General features: G+C 37.3%; 1 protein-coding gene and 1 non-coding gene across 6 annotated transcripts in view; both read right to left on the bottom strand.

Annotated features, from left to right (window-relative positions):
* Positions 1–35: 35 nt before the first annotated feature.
* The window catches only part of LOC139948592 (partitioning defective 3 homolog), a 91,674-nt gene continuing 66,327 nt past the window's right edge, over positions 36–25,382 (bottom strand). For 4 of the 5 annotated variants that reach the window (XM_071946767.1, XM_071946766.1, XM_071946768.1 and 1 more), the window contains exons 18-24: positions 16,049–16,135; positions 13,157–13,387; positions 11,412–11,607; positions 9,794–9,925; positions 8,772–9,027; positions 6,715–7,985; positions 36–5,658 (exon numbers count right to left, since the gene is read on the bottom strand). In XM_071946767.1, the coding sequence (XP_071802868.1) occupies positions 5,316–5,658; positions 6,715–7,985; positions 8,772–9,027; positions 9,794–9,925; positions 11,412–11,607; positions 13,157–13,387; positions 16,049–16,135 (2,516 nt within the window). In that variant the 3' untranslated portion in view covers positions 36–5,315. The remainder of the gene's footprint in view (positions 5,659–6,714; positions 7,986–8,771; positions 9,028–9,793; positions 9,926–11,411; positions 11,608–13,156; positions 13,388–16,048; positions 16,136–25,382) is intronic. The other variant, XM_071946769.1, reaches the window with a different exon arrangement.
* Positions 3,596–3,668, bottom strand: Trnak-uuu (transfer RNA lysine (anticodon UUU)). The gene has a single exon. It is a non-coding gene; the product is annotated as a tRNA-Lys (tRNA).

Here is a 25,382-nt window from a genome sequence, read left to right on the forward strand (position 1 = left end):
TAAAATAATTGATAAATACAACCTTGAGCTGAACTTCAAAATGTTTTTTATTGATTAATGTGAGTATAAAAGTAAATTGATTATGTTAAGACTTTAATGTTACCTAAAATGTGGAAACATTACAATATAGTACATTGATAGATGAAACTGAACAATAGTAAACTACTTTAGTACAAGACGTTAATGTGAAAGGAAAGTCGATAATGAACACAAAACAAGTAACTTTCAACTGGCAAATCCCCCCAGGTATATACAAGAAAACAGATTTGAGAGGGGGTCGTAGTGCAGGGTTCGAAATTAACACTGGACCGCAGGCCAGAAATTTTACCATCGGGCCAGTAAACTTACAACCACGCAAGTAAGGGGGTCTTGTAGTTTTGAATAAAACACCTCACAGCATTTTGAGTGTACATTAATCCGTTAAGTATCGAACTATTACCCAGAAGAAAAATGAGATCAATTTTGAATATTAATTTTGGTTATTACCCATACACCGATGTGTGTTAGCACTGTGAACTCAGCACTTCCCCCAGGTCCTGTGAAAAAATATCACAGGCATATTACTCAGGTGGGATTCGTACCTACGACTGTGGCAATTCTAGGTTTAGGAGTTATGCCGAGTGATGGTAGAAAAACAATTCAGATGCTTGCAATCTTTAACCTGTTTTGGGTGTAGCAAGAAGATACCCTGATTACTGGCAAAATTATACCAGAAAATCTAGAAAAATACCTTCAGTTACATGTCAGGTATTTCTAAAAGACTTTTTAATCATAAAGACTTTCTAATTATTGTAATTTCAAAAGTATGGAATTGATGATTTGTGTTGGGGGGAAAATGTTGGGGAAAACTTATTTGTGCTTTTACCAGTGGAATGATATGAAATAATCAGTATTTTGGTAAATCTTAGAAAAATAACTTTTAAACCTTCTTGGGGATTTTTTAAACACAGATTTCTATTGGACAGACGTGAAACACATTGGCCTGGTACTTATATCACATGCATTTTAAAAACAACATCATACAACATCGAACATTAATGTTTAGAAAGGCACCAGTTCAATATAGAAACAAGCCTCATTCTAATATTCATCAACTTCTGTACCGGAAAATCAAAATGGCGGCATAACAATTTAAGAGACTCTGGCTTTAACGCTATCAAGCAACAATTCACCACCAGTCATTTAAACATTTATCAAGTCTTAGAAATACAAGGTATAGAAACATTTATATATAACTTTTTACAATGTGTTTAAAAAATTAGTACACTTCAATTCCCCCCAAAACCACATGTTAAAAAATACACTGTATGTGTGGGAAGCACAAGTGAATATATCGTGCATTGTGTTTAATTTTCTATTAATTTTAAAATATTATCATGGAATTCAAAAACTTTTTGAGAGAAAATATTGAATCTAACATGGAATGTGACATCTGTTTGTGCATCATAAAGCTGTATGATGAATATTTTTAAAACGATTTAAGACCTCACAACCGAGGAAATGTCACAATGGCCCACTTTGTTTTTCTTAAAAAATTATTTTGAAAGGCGCAGACTAAGCAAGTCTGAAGGGTAGGAATAGACGATGTTAACAATTAACTTTATACCAACTTAGGCAGGTGGGCTTTTTTAATAAATTAATCTATATGAATGAATCCAATTGGATGTCTATAAACAGATTCACCCTTTTTTAAGATGAATTATTCATAATATGCAAATCAAACCTCTTGAGTATAAAATTCATCCAGATGAATAAAAGATAAATTATTCTTGGGTGTTAAAGACACTGGACACTATTGGTAATTTTCAAGGACCAGTCTTCCCACTTGCTGTATCTCATCATATGCACGAAATAACAAACCTGTGGAAATTTGAGCTCAATCGGTCATCAAAGTTGCGAGATAATAATGAAAGAAAAAACACCCTTGTCACACGAAGTTGTGTGGTTTCTGATGCTTGATTTCAAGACCTCAAATTCTAAATCTGAGGTCTTGAAATCAAATTCGTGGAAAATTACTTCTTTCTCGAAAACTACATTACTTTAGAATGAGCCGTTTCTCACAATGTTTTATACCATCAACCTCTCCCCATTACTTGTTACCAAGTAAGGTTTCATGCTAATAATTATTTTGAGTAACTACCAATAGTGTCCACTGCCTTTAAAGTAGCAGTTATTCATGCAACTGAGAAACAGTAACACAGTTTTTACATGAACAATGGAAATCCCATACTTGCATCTTGTATGAAACCATTCATAAAGTTGTCCTTGAATGCAGTTTTCAAGAAGCAAAACAAACCAATGTGCAGAGATGAGTGATACTCTTTGCAAAGCACCTGGGATTTAAGAAACTACTAGAAATAATTGAATATCTCAAATTAATTTACCATTCTATTTACAAACATTGCTCTATAGAGCTATTATATAATTGACTGACCATACTGCAAGGTACTGTTAAAATGTTAGTAATTTACATGCAAGGTTTGTTTTACACTATAAGGAAAATAACAAGCAAAAAGGGGAACATTAATTTGAAAGTATAGCAGTATTAAATCAAAAATACAATAAACAAATATGCGAGTCTAATCGTTACAATACTAAACAAATATTATGCCAGTCTAATTGTTAAAAGGATAATAGCAGACAGCTCAGTATACATTAGTATTATAATTCTTATGAACTGAATATGCAAATAATTGCTGGCAATATTATTCAATTATTCATATCAAGATTTGTTGTCCTCATAGAAAGGAAGCCACTTTTACTTCATCAACATTTGTTCTTTCAAGTATTAAACAAATATGGACTGGCAGTGAGGTCATTAGTGCACGTCTATGGACTCTGAGGGTATGGCTTTGGGATAATATGGCCCTCTTCTGGCCACTCACATGCCTAAGGGGAGAGAGACCTTCACTAGTGACCAAATCATGCCAGTCCATATTTGGTTTATAGCACACCTCAGTCCAAAACATGAATACAGAAAATGGTTTTGATTACAAAATTAACTTGTGTAAACGGTTCAACAATAAAAAGGAACACGTTAACTTTCCAAATAATTTAGTTTGTTACTTGCTGTTCGCTGTTCGCATCATGGAGGGCGCTGTTAACAGTCAAACAATTGGAAACTATCCCCCAAGTTACGCAGACGTGATAACTTTAGAGAGGTGTGTTATAAAAAGCTGAAGTGGCTGACGAATCGCTATAAATGTCCCTAACAAAACAATAAAAAGATATCATACATTTACTACATGTACCTAAATAATAAATACTCATCAATTAAAACAAATAATTTTTTTATTGACTAGTGAAAGAAAATCTACAAATATTATACAAATGGAGCAGTTCCTTCACAATGTCCTGTATGTCTCTACCAAAAACAAACACGACAAATAAACAAGACAAAATCCTACAGTACAATTTGAAACCTGTAAGGATTTTGCATTTCCAAGTTGATGTTCTGAACAAAGTCATTTTCCATCAGGCAATTCGGTTTAGATATCATTTGTTTGCAAACTCCCAAGGCACTCTTTGGAAAATGGTGGTTTAAATAACTTTACATTTTTGCATTTACATATTTTGGTTTTGAACAAAGAAACATTGACTGGAGCAGGACTTGAACCAACGACCTCCGGCTTAAAGTACCGGCGCTCTACCAACTGAGCTATCCAGCCCTATGTTGGCGGTCTCCATATTAGGTAATATCTTTGTTCGGGCGTGCCATATATAATGCTTCTATATTTGAGCTGTGCTGTAAATAATGGACTTTGACTAGAATAAATAGCTCTTTCCACCCTATAAACATCACCATCAAACTTAAATCCATGTTCTAAAATCTCACGAGCACAATCAGAAATTGTGCGTCTAAAAGTAAGTAGTACTCATTAACCAAAAAAAAAAAAAATAAAAAAATTAATTACAAACTTAATATCCAGTACATCAACGTAAAAGGAAAAACACTTTGGAGCCAAGTTATGATTGTGAAATCACACTCATGACAAACTAATTTGATAAACCATATTTGGGCATGCCAACAACTGAAAAATTACTGCAAATAAAACTCAATATTAAAAAATTTTTGCATAATCTTAAGCTACACCTATCTACATTTAAGGCTTATACATTTCCCTTTTAAATACCTACAAGAGAATTTTGAATTTGGTATTATAAAGGACTAAAAGAGGTTTGCAATAACAACTTGGGAAAATCTCATTTAAGCTTTTTAGAACTAACACTACTGAAAAGAGATTTTCACAAGGTGTACCGCAGCGGCAAAACTCTCTTACTTCCACCATACAAAGTTTCAAATCCTACTTATTATAAAGGAGTTATTTGTTTGAATTTGATAACTCACTGACAAACTTGATGGGACAAATCATGAGACAATGAGGGGACAAATGATGAGACGTCTAAGACAGAAACTCAAAAATGTTTCAGAGTTACAAGTTGGACAGAGACTGTGTTGTAAAGAAGTTGATTCTGGCCTAAGTTTTATACCACCCAAGAGTAGCACATTTTTCCAGCAAAGTCCATGGTGTTACTGTTACTTCTTGTTTCTACCCATAATAAAGCAAATACAATGCTACAACTAAGAGCAAGTTCTATCATGGGACTATAGTTGACTATTGTCGTCCATTGGGCGATTTTGCCTGGTACCCAGGTTGTATTGCATGCAAAGGTAACCATTGAACAGTGACTAGTAGTTGACAAATGGTCGCTGATCGAACTTTCCCTAATCCTAATCAATTCAAATAGGATCAATATGATCTAATATAAATTGAATACAACTCACGGTAACCATAGCAAAAGTGTCACCATGGTAATGATGCAACACAACAAACTTGTTGTTAAGTCTACCATGAGAATCCTTTAACATTCTGTTGAAGATTCTCTCAAGTTGTATGGCCAGCACTTAACATCAAAAACAGTGACATTGTTTAAGTTTGCATCAGGGATAAAGAATATCATTTGGTTTCCAACACATCAACTTACACCGATGTGTGTAAGAACTGTATACTGGATACTTTCATGAGTTACAGTGACATTGGGTGCATTCCATTAGCTTCCCCGTGTTGACCCCGTGATGAGCCCCTGACAAGAGCTAATCGACTGATCACACTTGCCCTCTCGTGGTGACATCATGTACCTGGGGGCAGCCCCAAGTGACCCCTTCCACAAGCAGGGCACTTAGGGCTGACCCGAATGAGCCCCTGGAATGACGGCAAAGCTATCCAAATGCACTGAGGGCAGACCGGGGTCGACACGGGAAGCTAATCGAGCACACCCATTGTGTCGTTATTGTTTTATTACTATTATTGGCGTTAAACTCTGGCTGCGTCACGTTCTTCATAATCCAAACCTGATTCTGAGTAATGACTCCGCCTACCAGTCCGACTTTGGTGATTAGAAAAAGATCCGTAATCCTCCTTGCCGTAATAACCATCGTGATGTCGATCAACGCTTTGGGTTGAGGTCATACGAGGTCGTCTCTCATCTGGATAGTGATTGGCTGTTGGTCCATTAGCATAACCTTTGTGATTGGACGATGTGTGGTTGTCATGGTTATGATCTGGTCGGTGGCGATCATGGTCTGATTGGTACCCGCTTTCCCTGGTTCCCCTGTTGTGTTGGTTTGGATCATTAGTGGTTCGTTTACGATGTGGTCTGTTGTAACAAAGATAAAAAAATTACAAAGGGTTAGAATGATTATGATTCAGTGAATGTTGCGATCAAAGCAAACAAAGACAGTTGTTTAGAAGTTTTCTTTAAAGGCAGTGGACACTATTGGTAATTACTCAAAATAATTATGCGCATAAAACCTTTCTTGGTTGTGAGTAATGGGGAGCTGTTGATAGTATAAGACATTGTGAGAAACTGCTCCCTCTGAAGTAATGTAATTTTCGAGAAAGAAGTAATTTTCCACAAATTTGATTTCGAGATCGCAGATTTAAAACTTAAGGTCTCCGAAATCCACCATCTGAAAGCACACAACTTCATGTGATAAGGGTGTTTTTCCTTTCATTATTATCTCGCAACTTCAACGACCAATTGAGCTCAAATTTCCACAGGTTTGTAATTTTATGCATATGTTGAGATGCACCAAGTGAGAAGACTAGTCTTTGACAATTAACAAAGGTGTCCAGTGTCTTTAAAAAGGCCTTGCAAGTTTAACCCAACATGTTAACACAAGCATTTCGAACAATTTTGTTTTTCTCTTTTAAAATTGCTTCCTTGTGTGTTATGCTTAATATATGATGGATAATGGATGATGTAACCATTCCCTGATGATCTTCAAATGACTAGATGAACATAAGGTTTACAAGCTCGAGCCCAATTTTACATTTTTGCTTACCATAAGCAAGGAATTGACGCTTACACAAGCAGGGAATTTCCTGCTCACATCAAGAATGTATTATTTGGTTTGCGGTAACACCACATGTGTATCTACTTGCCAGGTAGAGTTTGTTCTTAGAGAACTGTCTTGCTTTATTCTACTGCCTGGCAAGTAGATACACACATTGTGTTACCGCAAACCAAATATACATTGATACCTCACCATGCAATGCCTCAAATCCTATACACATCAAGAATGTTTCACAAAAAAGGGAATGTTTGCATCAGCGCCATGAAATTGTGCCTTGAACACAGTATTTTAGGGTTAACTTGTTTTCTGTTGACTAAAACTTTTTTTTAAACAAACAATCAAATGTCAAAACTAACCTTCCCAGGCTGCCATATCCATACTTGTCACTAGGTGGTGGGCTCCTCTGCCGATCCCTCATATCTCGTCTACCATCATCCCTCCTACGATCTCGTCCATCTCCGCCTTCCTTCTCCCCACGGTGCCTCCTATCTAGAGTATCACCTCGTCTTGCATCCCTTCTATCATTCTCATCTCGCCGGTCTCTCCTCGAATCCACATTTCTCTCCTCAGGTTTCTCTTCTTCAGACGAAACTTTCTCATCTTTGGATTTCGTTTTCTCCTTCTTCTTATCTTTCTCTTTCTCATCTTTCTTCTTGTCACTTTTCCGATGAGTTAGTTTGGATTCCTCTTTCTCCTTTTTATCAGTTTCTTTTTTCTCGGTGTCTTTGGCCTTAGACTTGTCTGCTTTCTTGCTAGTTTTCTCACTTCCTTTGCGTTTCAAAGTATCGCTCTCTTTGCGTTTAAGAGCTTCCTTCTCTTTGGGATTGTAGGAATCACTTTCTTTGAGAGTTTCACTTTCTTTCCTCCGTAGTGTGTCACTGTTTTTAATCTTGTCAGGATCATTGTGTTTCTTCTCTCTTTCAGGTCTTCTCTCTACCCTCCTGCCGTCAGGTCTATCACCGTGGCGCTCACCACGATATCTCTCGTCTCTGTATCGATCTTCCTTATATCTTTCATCTCTATTCCTATCCTCACGATGTCTATCTTCATGAAACCTATCATCTCGATGCCACTCCTCAGGATTCCTCTCATTCCGATGACGATCCTCTCGATTCCTCTCGTCTCGATGTCGATCAGAGACACGCGGCGGTCGTTGAAACTCAACACTCTCATAGATTTTATCCGGGTTTCTTTTTGGCGGATCGCGATCAGTCCGTTCTCGTCGCTCTATGGATTCGTAATGAGAAGCGTAAATCTTCTCTGGTTTGTTGCGATCATTGTGTCTATCTCTCATGGAAGTTTCAGAGTTTCTATCAGGACGCGCTTTACGGTTTACCGTTGCATACTTTGGTTCCATTTCAACTTCAGCTGTAGTATGAGTTTCTCTTCGCCGATCATGATGCTCATCTCTGTTTCTGGACTCAATGTATGGAGGTACACTTCGTCGACCATTATGTCTGCTCCTTTCATCATAACGACGTTCATCATGTAGCTGTGTATCATCATGGTGACGACTACTCCGTGGGTTACCATCGCTCTGTCGTTCCCAGCGGTCATGATCTCGATCCCGATACTCTGGTGCATGGCTATCGGTCGTCTCACGGTGGGGTGAATAGGGGCGAAGACTCTGCAAAAAGAACAACACAAAGCAACTTACTCCATGATAAAGTTAAGCACCTTATCAACAACTATTCCTAGGTAACTTCCGGGACAGCTTCACCCTAGGTAATTTTCCATCTCACTTCAATTTTGATAAGGTGCCTAACACAACAGATGCAACCTACTTTGTGAAAAAGTAACACAACAGAAGTATATTTCTTTCTACAAGAGGGATGACAAATCAATAGGAAACACTTTTGAACACACAAGATTTAGTTTGAAAACAAAAACAACAGTCAGTTTTGTAGGAATTTATATCTTACATAACATAACAATTACAAATTTTTAAGTCGTCATTCCATAAAAATCATATAGCACACTTGAAAGCAATCACCATGGAAAAAGGCGAGTCTTAAGACCATTAAAAAATGCAGGTAGAGTAACAGATTCCTAAATGGCAGTAGGAAGATTGTTCTTAATCATTGGCCCAGCTACACTGAAAGCCTTTTGACCTAGAACTTTGTTTGCGTGGGGAAGATTCAAGTGAGTGATGTCAAGTGTGGACCCAAGAAATCGTGGAGGAGTGTAATGTGACAGTAAAGTGGTAATATAATGAGGTGCAGTTTTGTTGAAGCACTTCAAAACGAGAAGAGCAATCTTAAAATGGATTCGTTCTCTAATTGGTAGCCAATGAAGTTCCCTATTGATGGGGTATTATGTTTTTTTAAGGGTATGGAACTTTTTAAATGAGCTGTACTATTTCGTTATCTTTGAACTCTGTCCAATTGATATGACTGTACTCCTCCAAACCTACCCTCGGTGATGATGGTGACCCATCTCCATATCCCTCGTCCTCTCGATCTCCGCTTCTTCTATCCTCATCTCTTGCCTCTTCATCACCAATGACATCATCAACATAACGACCCTGTCTCTCTCTATGATCTCGTTGGTATTTCTGTCTTAGTTCTTGCATTCGTTCTGCTTTGTTGCGTGCCTCTAGACTTTCTTCCTTCTGTCGTCTCAAGGATTGATTCTCTCGATGTTTACGAACCTCATCTTGAATGCGGGAGCTGCGAGGAAGACGTCAAGATAAGTTACAATCACTATGTAGAAATATTCACCCCTAGTCTTGATTAGTGACGCTAATTTTGTATTTGTCACCGATGGAGGACACATCATCGACTGGCTCGGAACGACTGAGTAAGTCTCATAACCAGATAAAACTAGCGTTTTCATAAATTAGCAGAGCTGCCTGGCAGAAAACAATACTAGTTTGCTTATTTTATATATAGGCATTTAGCGACAGAGTATGTGAATGGTACCTAGACGTATGTGATAATTTTTTTTTTTAATTGAAGATGTAAAAAAAAAACTAATAACAAGAAATTGTTATTCAGTAACTAGACTTATTCTATCCATTGTGAAATCAGTGGTTAGCTTGGCTAGAATCCAACTAACAACCTTGTGATTGCAATTCCAACCACTTGGCCATGTTAAGTACATTAATAAAGCTGCCATTCAACTAATACAGAAAAGTTTCCACAATCAGGGAGATTTTCAAATTTGTTCACCAGAAAATGGTAAGATTTGTTTATTTTCAGGGAACTCTCTGCAGAATTAGAGACAGTTGGCAGCTCTGCTATTAGCATGTTGGTTTTTTGTTTTTTTATTCATAATGCGGTCACTCAATTTAAAGAAAATATCGTCCACGGTTTTTATAACACTTAAAATTTCTGATACTTTGTGTGAAGTAAATCACAAATAACTCTTTATGATCCTTCATTCCAGCAGATAAAATTCTTGATTTTATTCGTGGTCGTCGTAACCCAACATTACCTTTGCTCTTCTTGTTGTTCTTTGTATTTCTCGATCTCCTCTAGCCTAGATTTCTCAGAAGAAACAGAATTTGATCGTTGTCTCTCTTCAGCTGGCCGTCCATCGCGATCTGGTTTACGATTCTTACCAAACCTAAATCAATAAATCAAGAAACCAAGTCATTATTGTAAGTTCAAAACGCCCTGGTTTGCAGGTGGCTGCTTTAAGCTTCCGCAAGAACATCGATGTCTAATGTATGACGACCACCCAGCGTCAGTTGCAGGTGTTCTGTAATTGATTGAGTCTAGACTAGACTTAAAGGTACTGGACACTATTGGTAATTACTCAAAATAATTGTTAGCATAACAACTTTCTTGGTAACAAGCAATGGAGAGCTGTTGTTAGTATAAAACATTGTGAGAAACAGCTCCCTCTGAAGTAACATAGTTTTTGAGAAAGAAGTAATTTCTCACTAAAATGTTTGAATTGATTTTTAAAACCTCAGCTGAAGGGGTCGAAATCAAGCATCTGAAAGCACACAGCTTGTGCGACAAGGGTGTTTTTTCTTCCGTCATTCTCTCGCAACTTCAACAACCAATTGAGTTCAAATTTTCACAGGTTTGTTATTTTATGCATGTTGAGATACACCAAGTGAGAAGACTGGTCTTTGACAATTACCAAAGGTGTCCAGTGCCTTTAATATTGAAGTCTTATATAGTGCACGTATCAACCAACAAGGTACTCAAGGCGCTTATTACAGTAAGATAGGTTATTGAAGTTATGAATTCTGAGATTCAATTACGTAGCACCTTATAATGGTTTACAAGGTGCTGTGGCGCATACAGCAGCCACAGCCAGGCACACCGGGGCGAACCCCTTCTCTGTTTGATAAGTGCACTGGGTTTATACGTGCGTTACACCACACCCGGGACCAATGGCTTTACGTACCATCCGAAGGTTGAAGCAATTGTTAAGTGTCTTGCTTAATGGGTATGGGTACTTTTGTTAGGACACTGAACACAATGTCCACAAATTTACATTAAACTCACACAGTTTGAGAATAATGATGGTAGAAAGCTTCCCTTAAAATCTTACTTGCTGAGGTGCTGTAGGTTTTAAGAAATGAGTTTAACAAGTCACGAAAAATAATTTCAAAATATAAAGACGAAAAATGATTTAGCATGTAAAACTTATTTTCAAACCCTTAAAGACGGGAACTTGAACCCAAACCCTGCTGATCAAAAAACACCATAGTTTGAAATCGGTGCCTTTAAAGGATTTGAGTACTTTTTGTAACACAAAACACAATGTCCACAGATTTATATTAAACGTAACACCGTTTGAAGATAATGATAGTAGACAGCTTACCTTAAATTATTACTAGCTTAACTTTTCAAACTGTGTAAGTTCATGAGTTTTGTGTCGTACAGAGAGTACCCAGCCGTCGATTTGACCAAACTCTTCCTAACTTAGGATTCATCTTAGGACTTAGGACGGGTTCAGTTCCGTATCCAAATACGTAGGACGAATTGAACCCATCCTAAGTCTAGGACGGGTTACTCGTCCTAACTCGAGTAAGGTTTAATCCCAGCGTTTCGTGAAATCGGCTGCAGACCCTTTAACCACTCAGTCCACTTACCTAAACATAGACCCGAATCCTTTAAAGGCGCTACTCTTCCTCTTATCTTTTTCCTTCTCCTTCTCCTTCCTCTTCTTAGAGGTTCCTCCCGTCTGGGACATGATGACCGGATCATGGCTACTGATCGAGGAGTGGTCATCTTTAGAGGAGCGGTCATCACGAACCTGAATATGGCCGTTCTCTCTGAACTCTGAACCTAAACAAACCAAATGACGGAAGTTATTATTGATCTTAAAGACATTGTTCCACTTAAAGGCACTGGAAACTATTGGTAATTACTCAAAATAATTGTTAGCATAAAAACTAACTTGGTAACGAGTAATGGGGAGAGGGTGATAGTATAAAACATTGTGAGAAACAGCTCCCTCTGAAGTAATGTAGTTTTCGAGAAAGAAGTAATTTTCCACTAAAATATTTGAATTTGATTTTGAGACCTCAGAATTAGATTTTGAGGTCCCGAAATCAAGCATCTGAAAGCACACAACTTAGTGTGACAAGGGTGCTTTTTCTTCTGTTATTATCTCGCAACTTCGCAACCAAATGAGTTCAAATTTTCACAGGTTTGTTATTTTATGCATATGTTGAGATACACCAAGTGAGAAGACTGGTCTTTGACAATTACCAGTAGTGTCCAGTGTCTTTAACAGCCTTCAGAGTTTAGATAAGAACACTCTCATTCCTGGAATTTCATCTTTTAGAGGGCAAAGGGCACTTCCACTAGACAAGCTTAAAGTCTATGGGAAACTTTTGATGGGGCACCAATGCAAAGACAAGGGCAATAGAAGCCATGGCAGGCGTGATACTTCATGGAGGCAATGAAGGCGATTGCCTCCATGCCCCCTTGTCATGCCTTGGTGTCCTTGAAATGCTCCAATAGAAATGTACAATTTCCTCATGGGATGCCCTTTCCCAAGGAGAAAATGCCTTGGTGCCGTTGCCCTTTCAAAAACAAACCATAAAGGTCTACCATGGTACCAGGGCCTCAGTGTAAAGGTGCACCAAGGCTAAGACCAGGGCAACAGTAGCCTCTGTGGCCTTCATGTGATTCCCGCCCTAAACTCTTACCTATGATCCACTTAAACACTTGACACTGTGTGATCGTTGACTGCAACATCTGAAGGACAGATATTTAATTGCTTGTCTGTGTGTATTTGGACAACCTTTGTTCATGAATTACTGAGACATGACCTTCCTTGAGGGGTCACTTACCCAATGGAGACAGACAGGTTTGTTATTTAACCCTTGAGAAAAAAAACCTTTGGACAAAGTATACAAGAGCTGGCGTACATGGTATGCCGGGCTCCAATTTTGAGTGAAAATACACAAGACTGCAGGGCCTGCAGCTCAATTTTCTTATAAGAACAAAACGACAATGAACAAAAACTTCCGATCAGGTATGATATTTGGCCCGTAGAAAAAAGTAGGAATTTTTTATTTGGGTTAAGGGATGGCCTTCATGTGCACATGATGTTGACTAAATAAACTTTTCAGGCTATTTAATACAGTAAAGGACACTAGACAGAAGACTGCACAATATTGCTTCACAATTTTCTGTTTAGTATTTCTAAGCAAGATACCAGTTAACAAATCGACATGTGGCATGGTATTTTGGTTGGTAACCCTGTTCAGGTAAGCATAATTTTGTTGTGCTTAGCTACTGTTCGTGCTTAAGCAGCACTTAGTCCCTGGTGTAGCCAGCACTCTAAATTAACTACAATTAATTACTGACGGGTACAGTAACGCACCTGTATCCACTGAGTTAATGGCATTCCCATTAAGAGGTTGATCATATGAACGATCCACAGCTGCTCGAAAGCTCTCATTACAACCACGACCTCGTACGACCTTTGCCCTAGGTCGAGATGAAAGGTCATCATGGGTCGTGACCTCTGCAACTGCGGCTTGAAGACTTTCTAAAGAGCTGTTTTTCTTGAGGCCGAGGAATGGACCGATGTCTCTACGTTCCTCTGCTGTCACTGAAGAAATAAGAAGGGAAAAAAGGGGGGGAAAAAGTTAGCTGATTGTGCTCCAAGCTCTTAATTTTATTCTTTTAAATCTTAATTCTTAAAGGCAGTAGACACTATCGGTAATTACTAAAAATAATTATTAGAATAAAACCTAACTTGTTAACGAGTAATAAAGAGCTGGTGATAGTATAACACATTGTGAGAAACGGCTCCCTCTGAAGTAATGTAGTTTTCGAGAAAGAAGTAATTTTTCCACAAATTTGATTTCAAGACCTCAGAATTAGATTTTGGGGTCTTGAAATCAAGCATCTGAAAGCACACAACTTCAAGTGACAAGGGTGTTTTTTCTTTCATTGTTATCTCGCAACTTCGACGACCGATTGAGCTCAAATTTTCACAGGTTTGTTATTTTATGCATGTTGAGATACACCGAGTGAGAAGACTGGTCTTTGACATTTACCAATAATGTCCAATGTCTTTAATAGACCCTTCTCATGAAATATGTTAATTGCACATAGCGCGTGCGCACTAACGTTTTGGTTGGCAAAATGAGGGAACATCGCGCTGTTTTGTACACAGCTAATGGATGCGTGACGCAGACGCGATTACGCGTCTGCTTAGTGCACAACTCTATGGCGTTTGCCAACCAACAGGGTCTATTTGCATGCGTGAATGTGATTAGCATATTTCATGTGAAGGGTCCATTGGTTTATTGGGTGAAGTTTGTTGGAGCACCATCTCTTTGAATAGTCTTGATTCAGAAAAGAGTCGATATTTGACAACTCAACGTTTCAATCAGCTTGCTTTGAAGTCAATCAGAGCATACTGATCGTAACGTTGAGTTGTCAACCAACAGTTCTATTCAGAACTAACAGTACTCAAAAGAGATTTACACATGGGGCAAACCTCACCTAATTAAACTCCCACCGTGCAAAGGTTCAAATCCTACTTAATTGGTTTACTATTGAAATGAAATGTGTGTTCTGTTCAAACACATCACAATGGGAGATTTAAAAGGATGGTCTGAACAATTACATTATGACCTTGCAGAAGAAAATAAATGCATTATAATTGATTGCTCAAACTATAGGAACAAATCTCATCTATAATACTGGAGATTAATCATCAATGTGAAGTTAAAAGGTGTCCACCAAACCAATCATCATTCATTGTCTCTAATTAATAATAATAATAATAATAATAATAATAGTGGCTTCTTATATAGTGCACAGGTCATGGGGCTGTAACATTATTACCCCTGGTCGCTGGGTTTTAATCATTCCTTAAACCTATTCCTATGGGATATTAATGCTTGTTTTTTTCATGGGGTGCTCCTTTTTTTTTAATTGCATAGCAAAAATGCTGAATGAAATCTTTCCCTACTTTACCAAGAGATTTTTATAGTATGCATGAATTATCCCTTCACGTCTAAGTATTTCCAATGCATTCCTACTCAGTGATATGATGTATCATGCAATTAGTTTCCTTTGCGGTTTGATTGAAATGAAAAGCGAGTTCATAAATCATGACAAAGGGAAGGTTGTTTTCATCAGCAACCTACCAGAAAACATTGAATTATCTTGGTTCGAGATAAGAAAAAGGTTTGCAGTAGAAAATTTCTAAGAAATAGAAAACTGATTAATTCTTGTCATGCTTGAAATGTTAGAAATTTGACGGAAGCTTCAAAATGATATTAATTTTTGGTTTTTACTCTTACACCGTCAATGTTAGCACTGTCTACTCAGTACTTTCCCCGAGTCCTGTAAAAGTTTTTCACAGGCATGTTACTCGGGTGGGATTCGAACCCATGACCCTTGCAATGCTAGAGCAGTGTCTTACCAACTAGACTACCGAGGTTGCCCGGTAGCTAGAGGTGTATGGGTAAAAACCAAAATTAATATTCGTTATCCCCGATGCAAATTTAACGTCTACTTCAAAATGATGTTTAGTTTTCCTTCATGACACCACGGGATGAAGCTCATTCCACATGCAATGTAAGTAAATCATGATCGATAAAAAGAAAACGTTTCTTACAGTTAGGGTCTGTGAGTTATCCAAAGTTTGTGAACAGGAAACAAATCAAATGTTCCTTGAATTACTCATAAGTTAATATAAAATTACTCAACCAACTAAAATATTTCCAAACACAAATTATATGACTCTTTGCAAAGTCTATGCTGTATTGACAAGTAAATAAACAAAGCATTTTGAGAAACATTCCACTTTAAAATAATATAGTTATGTAAAATGATACTGATTTTTTATTTCCCAAAATTTGAATCTGAGAAGGGTTATTGTTGTAACACTTATCAGACAGAATTTTAGAATTAGGAATTTTGTGGACATACTCGCTCTGGATTTACAGCAATCCTTCAGAAACGCAACCACCTTTTGAAGTGAAATTTTCACATGTTAGTTTTTTTGTTTAAAGCTACATTTTTATATGATTTGATTTAATCCAACAGTTCCAGAAACCAAACGTATACTTAGCCTTAAAGTCTAGTAAAAAAACATCTCTAGTTTTTATACAAGTAGAGACTTGTGCAACATCTTAGATAACCATCGACAAAGATGTAGTTTCATCAAGAGGCCGTTCTTAATCTATGAAGACTTTTTAGGTTTTAGGTCGTCAGATTGAGAGGTCAAAGTTGAATGATATTTCCGACTTACAATGGTGAATGGAAGACAAGTTGGGTGTATCCTTCAGATTGTCAGTGGAATTAGATCTCACTAAACTCCCTGTACTGATTGCAATATCTGCCAAAAACACACACAAAAATCAAACGCCAGTTAGTGTTAACATTCAAATCATGGTTAAATAAGCTAAAATCGCAAAGTTCAATCAAGCATTTAGTTTAAAAGGTTAGGTGACTGATGTGACATCTCTATACATGCAGTAATAACGTAGCAGTCTTGAGTTGTCATCCCACCATGCAAGATGCAACAAATCTTGATGAACTCTCAAGGATAGCTAAGAAGTTAGCTTTTCACTCTGAAGCAACGATTACACATGCATAGTAATTCTGTTAACAAACATCGTCCTTGTGACTGAAACAGCGAGTTCATTTAATTGACTTTGACTGTTAAAAATATTTCTTAAGGGCAAGGTTTTATTTCCTCAAATGGTTAATTTTGCGGTGTATGGCAAAGACATGTAAGCAAGCCTGAGTCAGCAAAATTAACACCTGGCACGTGATGATGATTGGACCAATGAGAACTCAACTCTCGGTCATGAATATGTATTAGGTGTAGTAATATAGAATATATAGCAAGACAGTCTCTTATGAACCAACTCTACTTGGCAAATACACCATGGTGTAACTGTTACCACAAACCAAATATATATTGACATATCACCATGTAATGTCTCAAATCCCATTCATCCATTGTCTTTGCACTAGACCATATTGAATAACCCCTTTTTGCTATAAAAAGTCGCCATCTTGTAGGGCAAACCGTATGCGCGTCCATCATAGAAGCACGTAGCATGCAACATTCCCGGTTTGATTTCTAAGGCACATGCACGCACACGCACAGGCGCCATTTGTAGGTTTGATATTTGAGCCGCATGATGTCATATTCAATACAGTCTATACACATCCAAAATAAGGCATTTGAAAAAAATCAAATATTGCCCATAATAAGCAATATTTCTCAAGGCTAGATAATGAAAGTTTGATCATATAGCTCTATGGTTTGATGTCGTGAGTGGCCCATGACTAATGTCCCCAGCAGTATAAATGACATGAACACAACTGATTGCAATAACTGAGCTCGATTCTTACAAAAAAAGAACCTTTACGATAACATTCCACTTTCAACCAAAATAAATCCATGTTACTATGACAACCGTTGAATCAAGCTATTGATTGGATTGGAAGTCATGCATGAGTATTAAAAAAAAGGGGGTTTTTCAATTGCAGGAAATTATCAACAACTTTCCTTCAATTTGCCAATTGGTCGTAAAACATTTTTGCAAGAAGCTTAGTGATATGGTCATTAGGTATAGTGAAAGTATGTATTTCATATTCTATGAACACAAAGAGCACTGCACCCCAGTGCAGCTCTTACATCTTTTACAAATAACGATCCACACAAATATGCCTCCAAATTGCACGTTTTTCCTAATCAGTTGTGAACTAAGACGGCATGCCATTTTATGGAGTCAAGTTTTCACTCCATAAAATGGCCGACCGTGTTACTTCGTAAAGTTTAAGGAAAACCGTATAATTTCGAGGCAAGGTTGTGTGGATCGTCTTAATCTAGTTTTAAAAAAACCTTTCTAACCATATCGTTTTCATAACGAATGGTTTTGAATGGTTTCAAATGCTTTCATGGACGAACTCGCCCGATCCTAGGCAAAATGGTTTCAAAGGCTTTCATGGACCAACTCGCCCGATCCAAGGCAAAATGGTTTCAAATGCTTTCATGGACCAACTCGCCCGATCCAAGGCAAAATGGTTTCAAATGCTTTCATGGACCAACTCGCCCGATCCAAGGCAAAATGGTTTCAAATGCTTTCATGGACCAACTCGCCCGATCCAAGGCAACGTGTCCTTTTACTTAATAATGCACAGGAAAGAGTTTACAAAATTGAGTTGTCTGACCCAAGCTTCATCTGCAACAAGCCACAAGGCTGGACAGTGTGCCCATGACTTCACCAACCAACAAGCTATTGGAATATGAGACTGGGCATGGATGGGGTAATGGGAGACTTTTCGCCGGTGTCGCGGCCTCAGCCATCCGGCGTACTCCCCCTATCGACGAAATAAGTCTTTGAGACCTGTTTTGTTATCGAACGAGTGCTTTTTCGACGGGCAACCCAAAACCCTCTTCTGTTCTGGCTTTCAGAAGAACCTTCTTTGTAATTCCCACTCCTCAAATACTTTATTATGCGATTACTTTTTTTGCAATACTGTCGCAGACGCTCCACTCGTTCACCACTTGATTTACTTGTGGACGCGCTATAACAGCTATGAGTAGAGCAAAACAGGGTCTGGCAGCCAGGCTAGGCACTCTATGGGCACTTACTATAATGGTTTGTTAAACCAATGGTTAGGCTACAATCCCGGGCAAAATGCTTGGGCCACCCATTCCTAATGTTATATAAAACCATTCCCTGTCCACTTCCCGATGACAATAAATAATCCCCCCCCCCCCTCCCCCAATGTTGACTGTAACGCAGAAGAAGACCGCCGATTGGAATCAACATTGAAAGGGGGCCAGTTGGGGCAATGAAATATAGCCGGGATTGTAGGTACGAGGTCTGGCAGCCAAGCTAGGCACTCTATGGATACTTACTATAACGGTTTGTTAGACCAACGGTTAGACGGGCTAGGTACAAGGTTTTTAAACTGTTTTCAGATAGACCAGCTTTAAGTACACGATATGACCGTGAGGTTCATCTTAATCACACTCTGATACAAGAAGTAATTATCAAGCAAGGTTTTCTCTCGACCTTAGTAATAATAAAATCACTCTTTTGTACCCGATGGACAAGCTTTAATCAAAGCTGCACTTTCACTTTAATGTATTTGTCTATGACATTACTAATGGTAATCCACCATATACATGAACTGACAAACCTGTAGAAGTTTGTGATCGCTTGGCCATGTGGGTCATGAGAAAATGGTGAAAACCGATTACACATTATGCATGACATCGATGCAAAAAAAAGAAATGAACAAAACGCACACTGAGCGATAAACTCCTCACACAAAATTAAATTTTGTCATCAAATATGACATTTCAGAGAGAAATATTTCAAGGGATATTTTCTGCTATCATTGTCATTAGACCTTGTAAGTTTGATGTCAATCTGTGATTTTCACGACCCTTTTTAAAAAAAACAACTCTGTAATATTAATTCTGTAATGTTCCTTGACATGACATATTATGTAGTAGCATCTTCAGTGAGTTTCACAGTACAAACTCGACATTATATCACTACTGTTTACTTTATGCACAGCTTGTGGTCACTTCTCTTCTACAAATCAAATTCCACAAACTCTTCTTCTACAGTCAATTTAATTTGACCAGCACAACACAAAGAAATTGCCGCAAGAGATCGTCAGGAGAATTTCCCACTTTCCTTTTTTTCTTTCAAGATTAGCCTTGAGTGTTGTTACTCACTGTAAATGCTTCATCAGTTTCCGCCCCCGCAAGGAAGTAGACAGCAATTTTGGATGCCAGCTGACGCCCCAACGAAAGACAAATAGCACGCCTCAAAATAACCAATGGCACACAAATTGCTGTGGTGCCCTGTGCTTTTGCTGTGGTGCCCTGTGCTTTTTTATTGTTGCTGTGGTGCCCTGTGCTTTTTTATTGTTGCTGTGGTGCCCTGTGCTTTTTTATTGTTGCTGTGGTGCCCTGTGCTTTTTTGTTGTTGCTGTGGTGCCCTGTGGTTTTGCTGTAGTGCCCTGTGCTTTTGCTGTAGTGCCCTGTGGTTTTGCTGTGGTGCCCTGTGGTTTTGCTGTGGTGCCCTGTGCTTTTGCTGTCGTGCCATCTGCATGTTTTTTCTTGCTGTGGTGCCCTGTGCTTTTGCTGTAGTGCCCTTCATAATTTTCATAATCTTCATAGACGTGCCCCCTTACCGGAGGAAAATATTGCTGTGCCAATTCAAGACAAGGTTCAAGGCCTGAAACTGTGAACAATACTATCTTCCATTTCAAACTAAATCAGGCATGTTTTTATCTTCAAATTACATAAAAACTGTGCATTGAAGTAAAGTAATTATCTGTGTTTCTTTATGTTAAAGACAATGTGAGTTACAGGTTTTTCCTCAATCCTTCTTGAATAGCAAAATCAAAGGTTGCACAGTCTTTGATTAATGCCATAATTAAATTAAAAGACAGAAATGGGTCCCGCCTAGCTATTGTAATTTGTGTACATTACCGACAGCCACTTAGCGTCACCATATATCAATCTCATTCATCTATATTCAAACAGACCTTTAAAGCATACTCCATCAGATAACTAATATACAGGTACTTCGCGTCAAAAAAGGAAAACCTTTTAACTGTTTGGGCAGAAGAGAAATCATAAAATATAGCAGTACTGGAATTCCATCTTTGAGAGGGCAAGGCCATTTACATTTGGCAAGGGGAACTTCTATTAAAAGGATCTCCATTTTATAAAATTCTTTGACTAAAATTTTTTCCACATTGCATGTTAAAAGTATGGTTTAATGTAGATCAGACTAAGAAAATATCAGACTAAAAAATAAACCCTAAAAAGGTTTCAGAATTTGTTTACCAATCATTTTTTAAACCTCAACGGTTTCAAAATTTGGTTGTGACAAATTAATACTGAAAAACAAAATGCTCCACAAAAGGTTTGAACATTTTCAAGAGGTCATATGATTAAAAAAAACGCAGCAGCTAACTGAGTTGGACATTAAACTTAATCAGCAATGAGATTAATTGGTTGTTGTAGATAATAAAACAAATGATTGAAGACAATAACACCTGCTCCCATGATTTAAAACTTTATCGCAATAACTTATCTGTAGTATTACTCGGCGAATGAATACATACAAATAGGAGAAGGCACTACTAGACTATTTTCATATTTGAACCTGTGAGGCATTTTGAGAGGCCATGGTCTCCGTTGCCCTGGTCTTGGCCTAGGTGCACCATCAAAAAATTCCATAGAATAATAATAATAATTGTGGTTTCTGATATAGCGCACATGTCCGTCACTAAGTGACGCTCCTGGCTCTGTAACATACAGTATTTCCTGCCAGATGTTGGACTATGTTTGAATTATGAGACCTAATTCTGATAGCACCATGTAATGTTTTACAAGGTGCTGTGGTGCAATTTGCTGCTGATCGGACCAGGAATACCGGGGCGAACCCCTTCTCTTTTTGATAACATGCGTTACAAAACACATAGGACCAACGGCTTAACGTCCCATCCAAAGGACGAAGCAATGGTTAAGTGTCTTGTTTAAGGACACAAGTGTCACGACTGGGGATTCGAACCCACACTCTGCTGATCAGAAACAACAGAGTTTAAATTCGGTGCTCTTAACCGCTCGGCCACGGCACTTCCATAGCAAGTCCCCTTTTGAAAATGAAAATGGTTTTGCCCTCTCAGAGATGAAATTCCAGGCCTGAACATATATAAGATTGCTAATTTCAGCTTTTTGATGTCCATGTCTAACCCACGCTTCAGATAGGCGCTGAATCGTGCCGAATCGAATAGATTAGGAGCGACTCTGGGTTGACCCAATTAAATTTTGGTTTTATACAGGCGAACTTAACATAACATTTACATTAGGTTCGGCTCATGACAAGATCAACATCTGAAACCAAGGCGCTCCAGAGTCGTTCCGACCGAATGTCGATCTTTTGACATCTAGCGCATCCAGATGCTCCTAACTGTTTCAGACGTCAAACTTTTTATGAAATTACTTCCGAATTTGGTTTGGCGCGACTCTGGAGCGCCTGTCTGAAACGGCTGTATGTCTACTTAACACATAATCTACCATTATCAGCTCAGGCAACATAACGTGTAGATTGTGACCATCAACCAATCTTGCATATAGAATGATTCTAACAAGCAAGGTGTGTATAAACTGGATATAATACAAGGACACAGCGAGGCAAGATGGAACGGGAATATCAATTATTGTATTGATTTAATTTTAGATACAAGGTTGAGTTATTATATTGTTGTGATGGTATCACGCAGCATCTACAGTAATAAGGGTAACACTTAAAAAAAAAAATTATTAAAAAAAAAAAAAAAAAAAAAAAAAAAAATTGGTTGAAACCATGACACTGCTTGTGCATCTGAGATACTGTGACTAAATTTATCAATATCAAACCAACTATTGATATTTACTAGCATTTTGCTCAGCAATGACAGCAACAGGCAGTTAATTAATGTTTCAGAAAATCATTAGTTAGTGGTTTTTACATGACCCATCCATATTAATGTCTGGCACATGTTTGGAGTTGCAAATAAATTACGTTCAATATCGCTAGAGTTGATGGATGTGAGCTTATTCATTTTTTGTATGCCATTTTTTATTATAGATTGATTGCAATAAGCGTCATCGACCGCCATCTTTGATGTACATTATTAACGAGGGAAAAGTGTTCGAGCAGCGCGTGCACTTTTCCCTTGATAAAACATCAAAGATCGTGGTCGATGACGCATATTGCAATCCATCTATTGCAGTAGTAAAAACTTATCTTAAACATGTGTCTTAGGAATGTTTACATTAGGGGTTCAAGATGTTTTGTTCTAAGTCCGCCTTTCTGTGATAGATTTTACTTTATTCCTGACAATTCTCCTTGACCAAAAAATCTAACCTTAAAAAACAAAAAAATTGTCAACTTTTTTGAAACGAGTAGGCTTACAATTTGTACATTTAGTCGGTAGCTCTCTTATGAAACTGGAGTTATGAAACTCAAATTAAAATCAATTCAATTATAGTTAATTTAACCACCAGTCTCACTAACAGGTGTTTTGAGATGAAATTAAGTTGTTGAGCATCCTACCGTTGATGAAAGACTACACTGAAATGAGGTTAAGCATAATAGCATTGTTAGGTTGATTAATGGTCTATTTTCGCATCATGGTTCAAGAGGATGTCATACGGTGGTAAGAAAAAACAGAAGCTTTTCAGCAAAAAAGTTATGAAAGAGAACAAAAGCCTGGAATTCATCTGGGCGTGCCTACTACAAGCTAAATCCTTTTATGGTTATGCCACCATTTCCTAAATACAGTTCAGTGTTATTGTTATTTTGATAATGTGGCGTTAGTGGTAGGTAGTAGCGAGTTATTATGGGGCGTGTTCCGTTATTACCTTTAACTGAAAGAACGGCTTGTCATTGATCAATAAACACCGTACATGTAAGGCATGGTGGAAGACGCTTTTATTAACAGGTGAAAACATGTCTAGGTCTGATGCGCCATTTACATATCAGCTGTGCGATAAACAATTATTTTAAAAAAATTCAAGAAAGACTCTGCTTGAGAGGAACCATGAACCACTTATTATATAAATTCAACAGGAACTTAGTCTCTGATTTTGCCAGCTCATGGTATTTCTTATGTACTTCCAGCTTTTCAAGTAATATATATATATATATATATATTTTTATTGACTTTTATGGCTTGTAGTGTTTTTTGTACTGTTTAAAGCCATTGGACACTTTCGGTAAACAGTTTTGTCCAAATGCCACACTTCGTGTATCACAACGTTGAATAAGTTAACAAACCTGTGAAAATTTAGGCTCAATCGGTAATCGGAAAAAAACAACGGAAACCCTTGTTTCTGCACGTTTCGCCATGTCATGACATGTGTTTAAAATAAATCCGTTTTGTTTTATTTTATGTTTTCTCAAAAAGTAAAGCATTTCATGGAATAATATTTCAAGAGAAGTCTTTAACCTTTACCTTCTGTAAAACCTGTAAGTTATTTGTATATCTGTGACCCTTTTTTTTCTGTTCCCAAAGTGTATGGCTTTAAGATAAATTATTTTGAGTAATTTTTGTAAATTTGATGTATAAAAGGCCGAATGAATTTCCCATCGTGGATATTTAAGTGAATTGAAATTGAAACTAATAAAAAATTCTAGGATGGAAACCCCAAAAGATGAAAAGAATAAATCGATTTGATCCTAATTCTCATTTATGCTTTTATTTGTGAGAATATGCTTGTGAGAATATGTAAAGCGAATTGATACGGTTATTGTGAAATGCGCTATATAAGAGTTATTATTATTATTATTTATTACGAGTCTTTAAAGGCACAGGACACTTTTGCTAATTGTCAAAGTCCAGTCTTCTCACTTGGTGTATCTCATCATATATGCATAAAATAACAAACCTGTGAAAATTTGAACTCAATTGGTCATCAAAGTTGCCAGACAATAATGGAAGAAAAAACACCCTTGTCGAAAAGTTGTGTGCTTTCAGATGCTTCAATTCCAATTCAAATATTTTATTGAGAAATTACATCTTTCTCAAAAACTCTGTTTCTTCACTGTTTTATACTATCAACAGCTCTCTATTGCTAATTTACAAGTAATGTTTTATGCTAACGATTATTTTGAGTAATTACCAATAGTGTCCACTGCCTTTAAAACATTGTTCACTCCAATGTACATATTATTATTATTATGTTTTACTTATTTTTTTATATTTATTTTTTTATTCTTATTAGATTTTCAATTTATTTTTTCTTATTAGATATTTATTATTTACTACTGGTTGTATAATTATCTGCTTTTATTATTTCTTTGTGTACTATATTTTGTTAAATCTATATTAATTTTATTGTGTACCCCAGATGTGGGGCAACAGATCTACGGATCATAGAATGTATTTGCTTTTTTTGTCCCTTGACCATCTCAGGGTATATTGTCAATGTATTGTTTTTGTACTGTTATGGCAAATAAAATACTACTAATAATAATAATAACATGTATTGCAGAGAATGTGCAAGCTACATTTACCTGATATGAGTGAGTCTTTGTCTTTATAGGACAACTTTGTCAACTTTGTCCTTGAATTTGATACCAATATAGAACCAATTTGACGATCCAGAAATACATCAAATGCTTGTAAACAATTATCATGTTGGAAGATTTGGGGTAAAAAAGTAGAAAGAAAAATTGTTAGATTTTAGACAATGTCTTTGCAAAAGTCAGTACATGGTTTGTAATAAAAGATACAATTACTTAAAGGGTGGGGGGTGTAACTTATGGTGACAGCGTTCAGACTCTCTCCGCGATTCCCGCGACACATTGTGTGTAATTTTTAATTTAATTATATATATTTCCTTTTTTTTTTTTTTTAATGAATAAGAAGAAGTGTTGGCTATGAAATCCTGCAGTACTGATATGAAACCAAAAAAGTCTGAATATAACTAATGCCTGGGTGAGCACTGCTGACTTTTGTAAAGGGTATGAAAATTAGGTTGCGCAGGAATTAGCCTTCAAATTGGTGAGAGGTTAAGTCCTTTGGAGCTTACAAAATTCAATCCA

This window comes from Asterias amurensis, chromosome 16 (assembly GCF_032118995.1).
Source record: "Asterias amurensis chromosome 16, ASM3211899v1".
NCBI classification, from domain to species: Eukaryota; Metazoa; Echinodermata; class Asteroidea; order Forcipulatida; family Asteriidae; genus Asterias; species Asterias amurensis.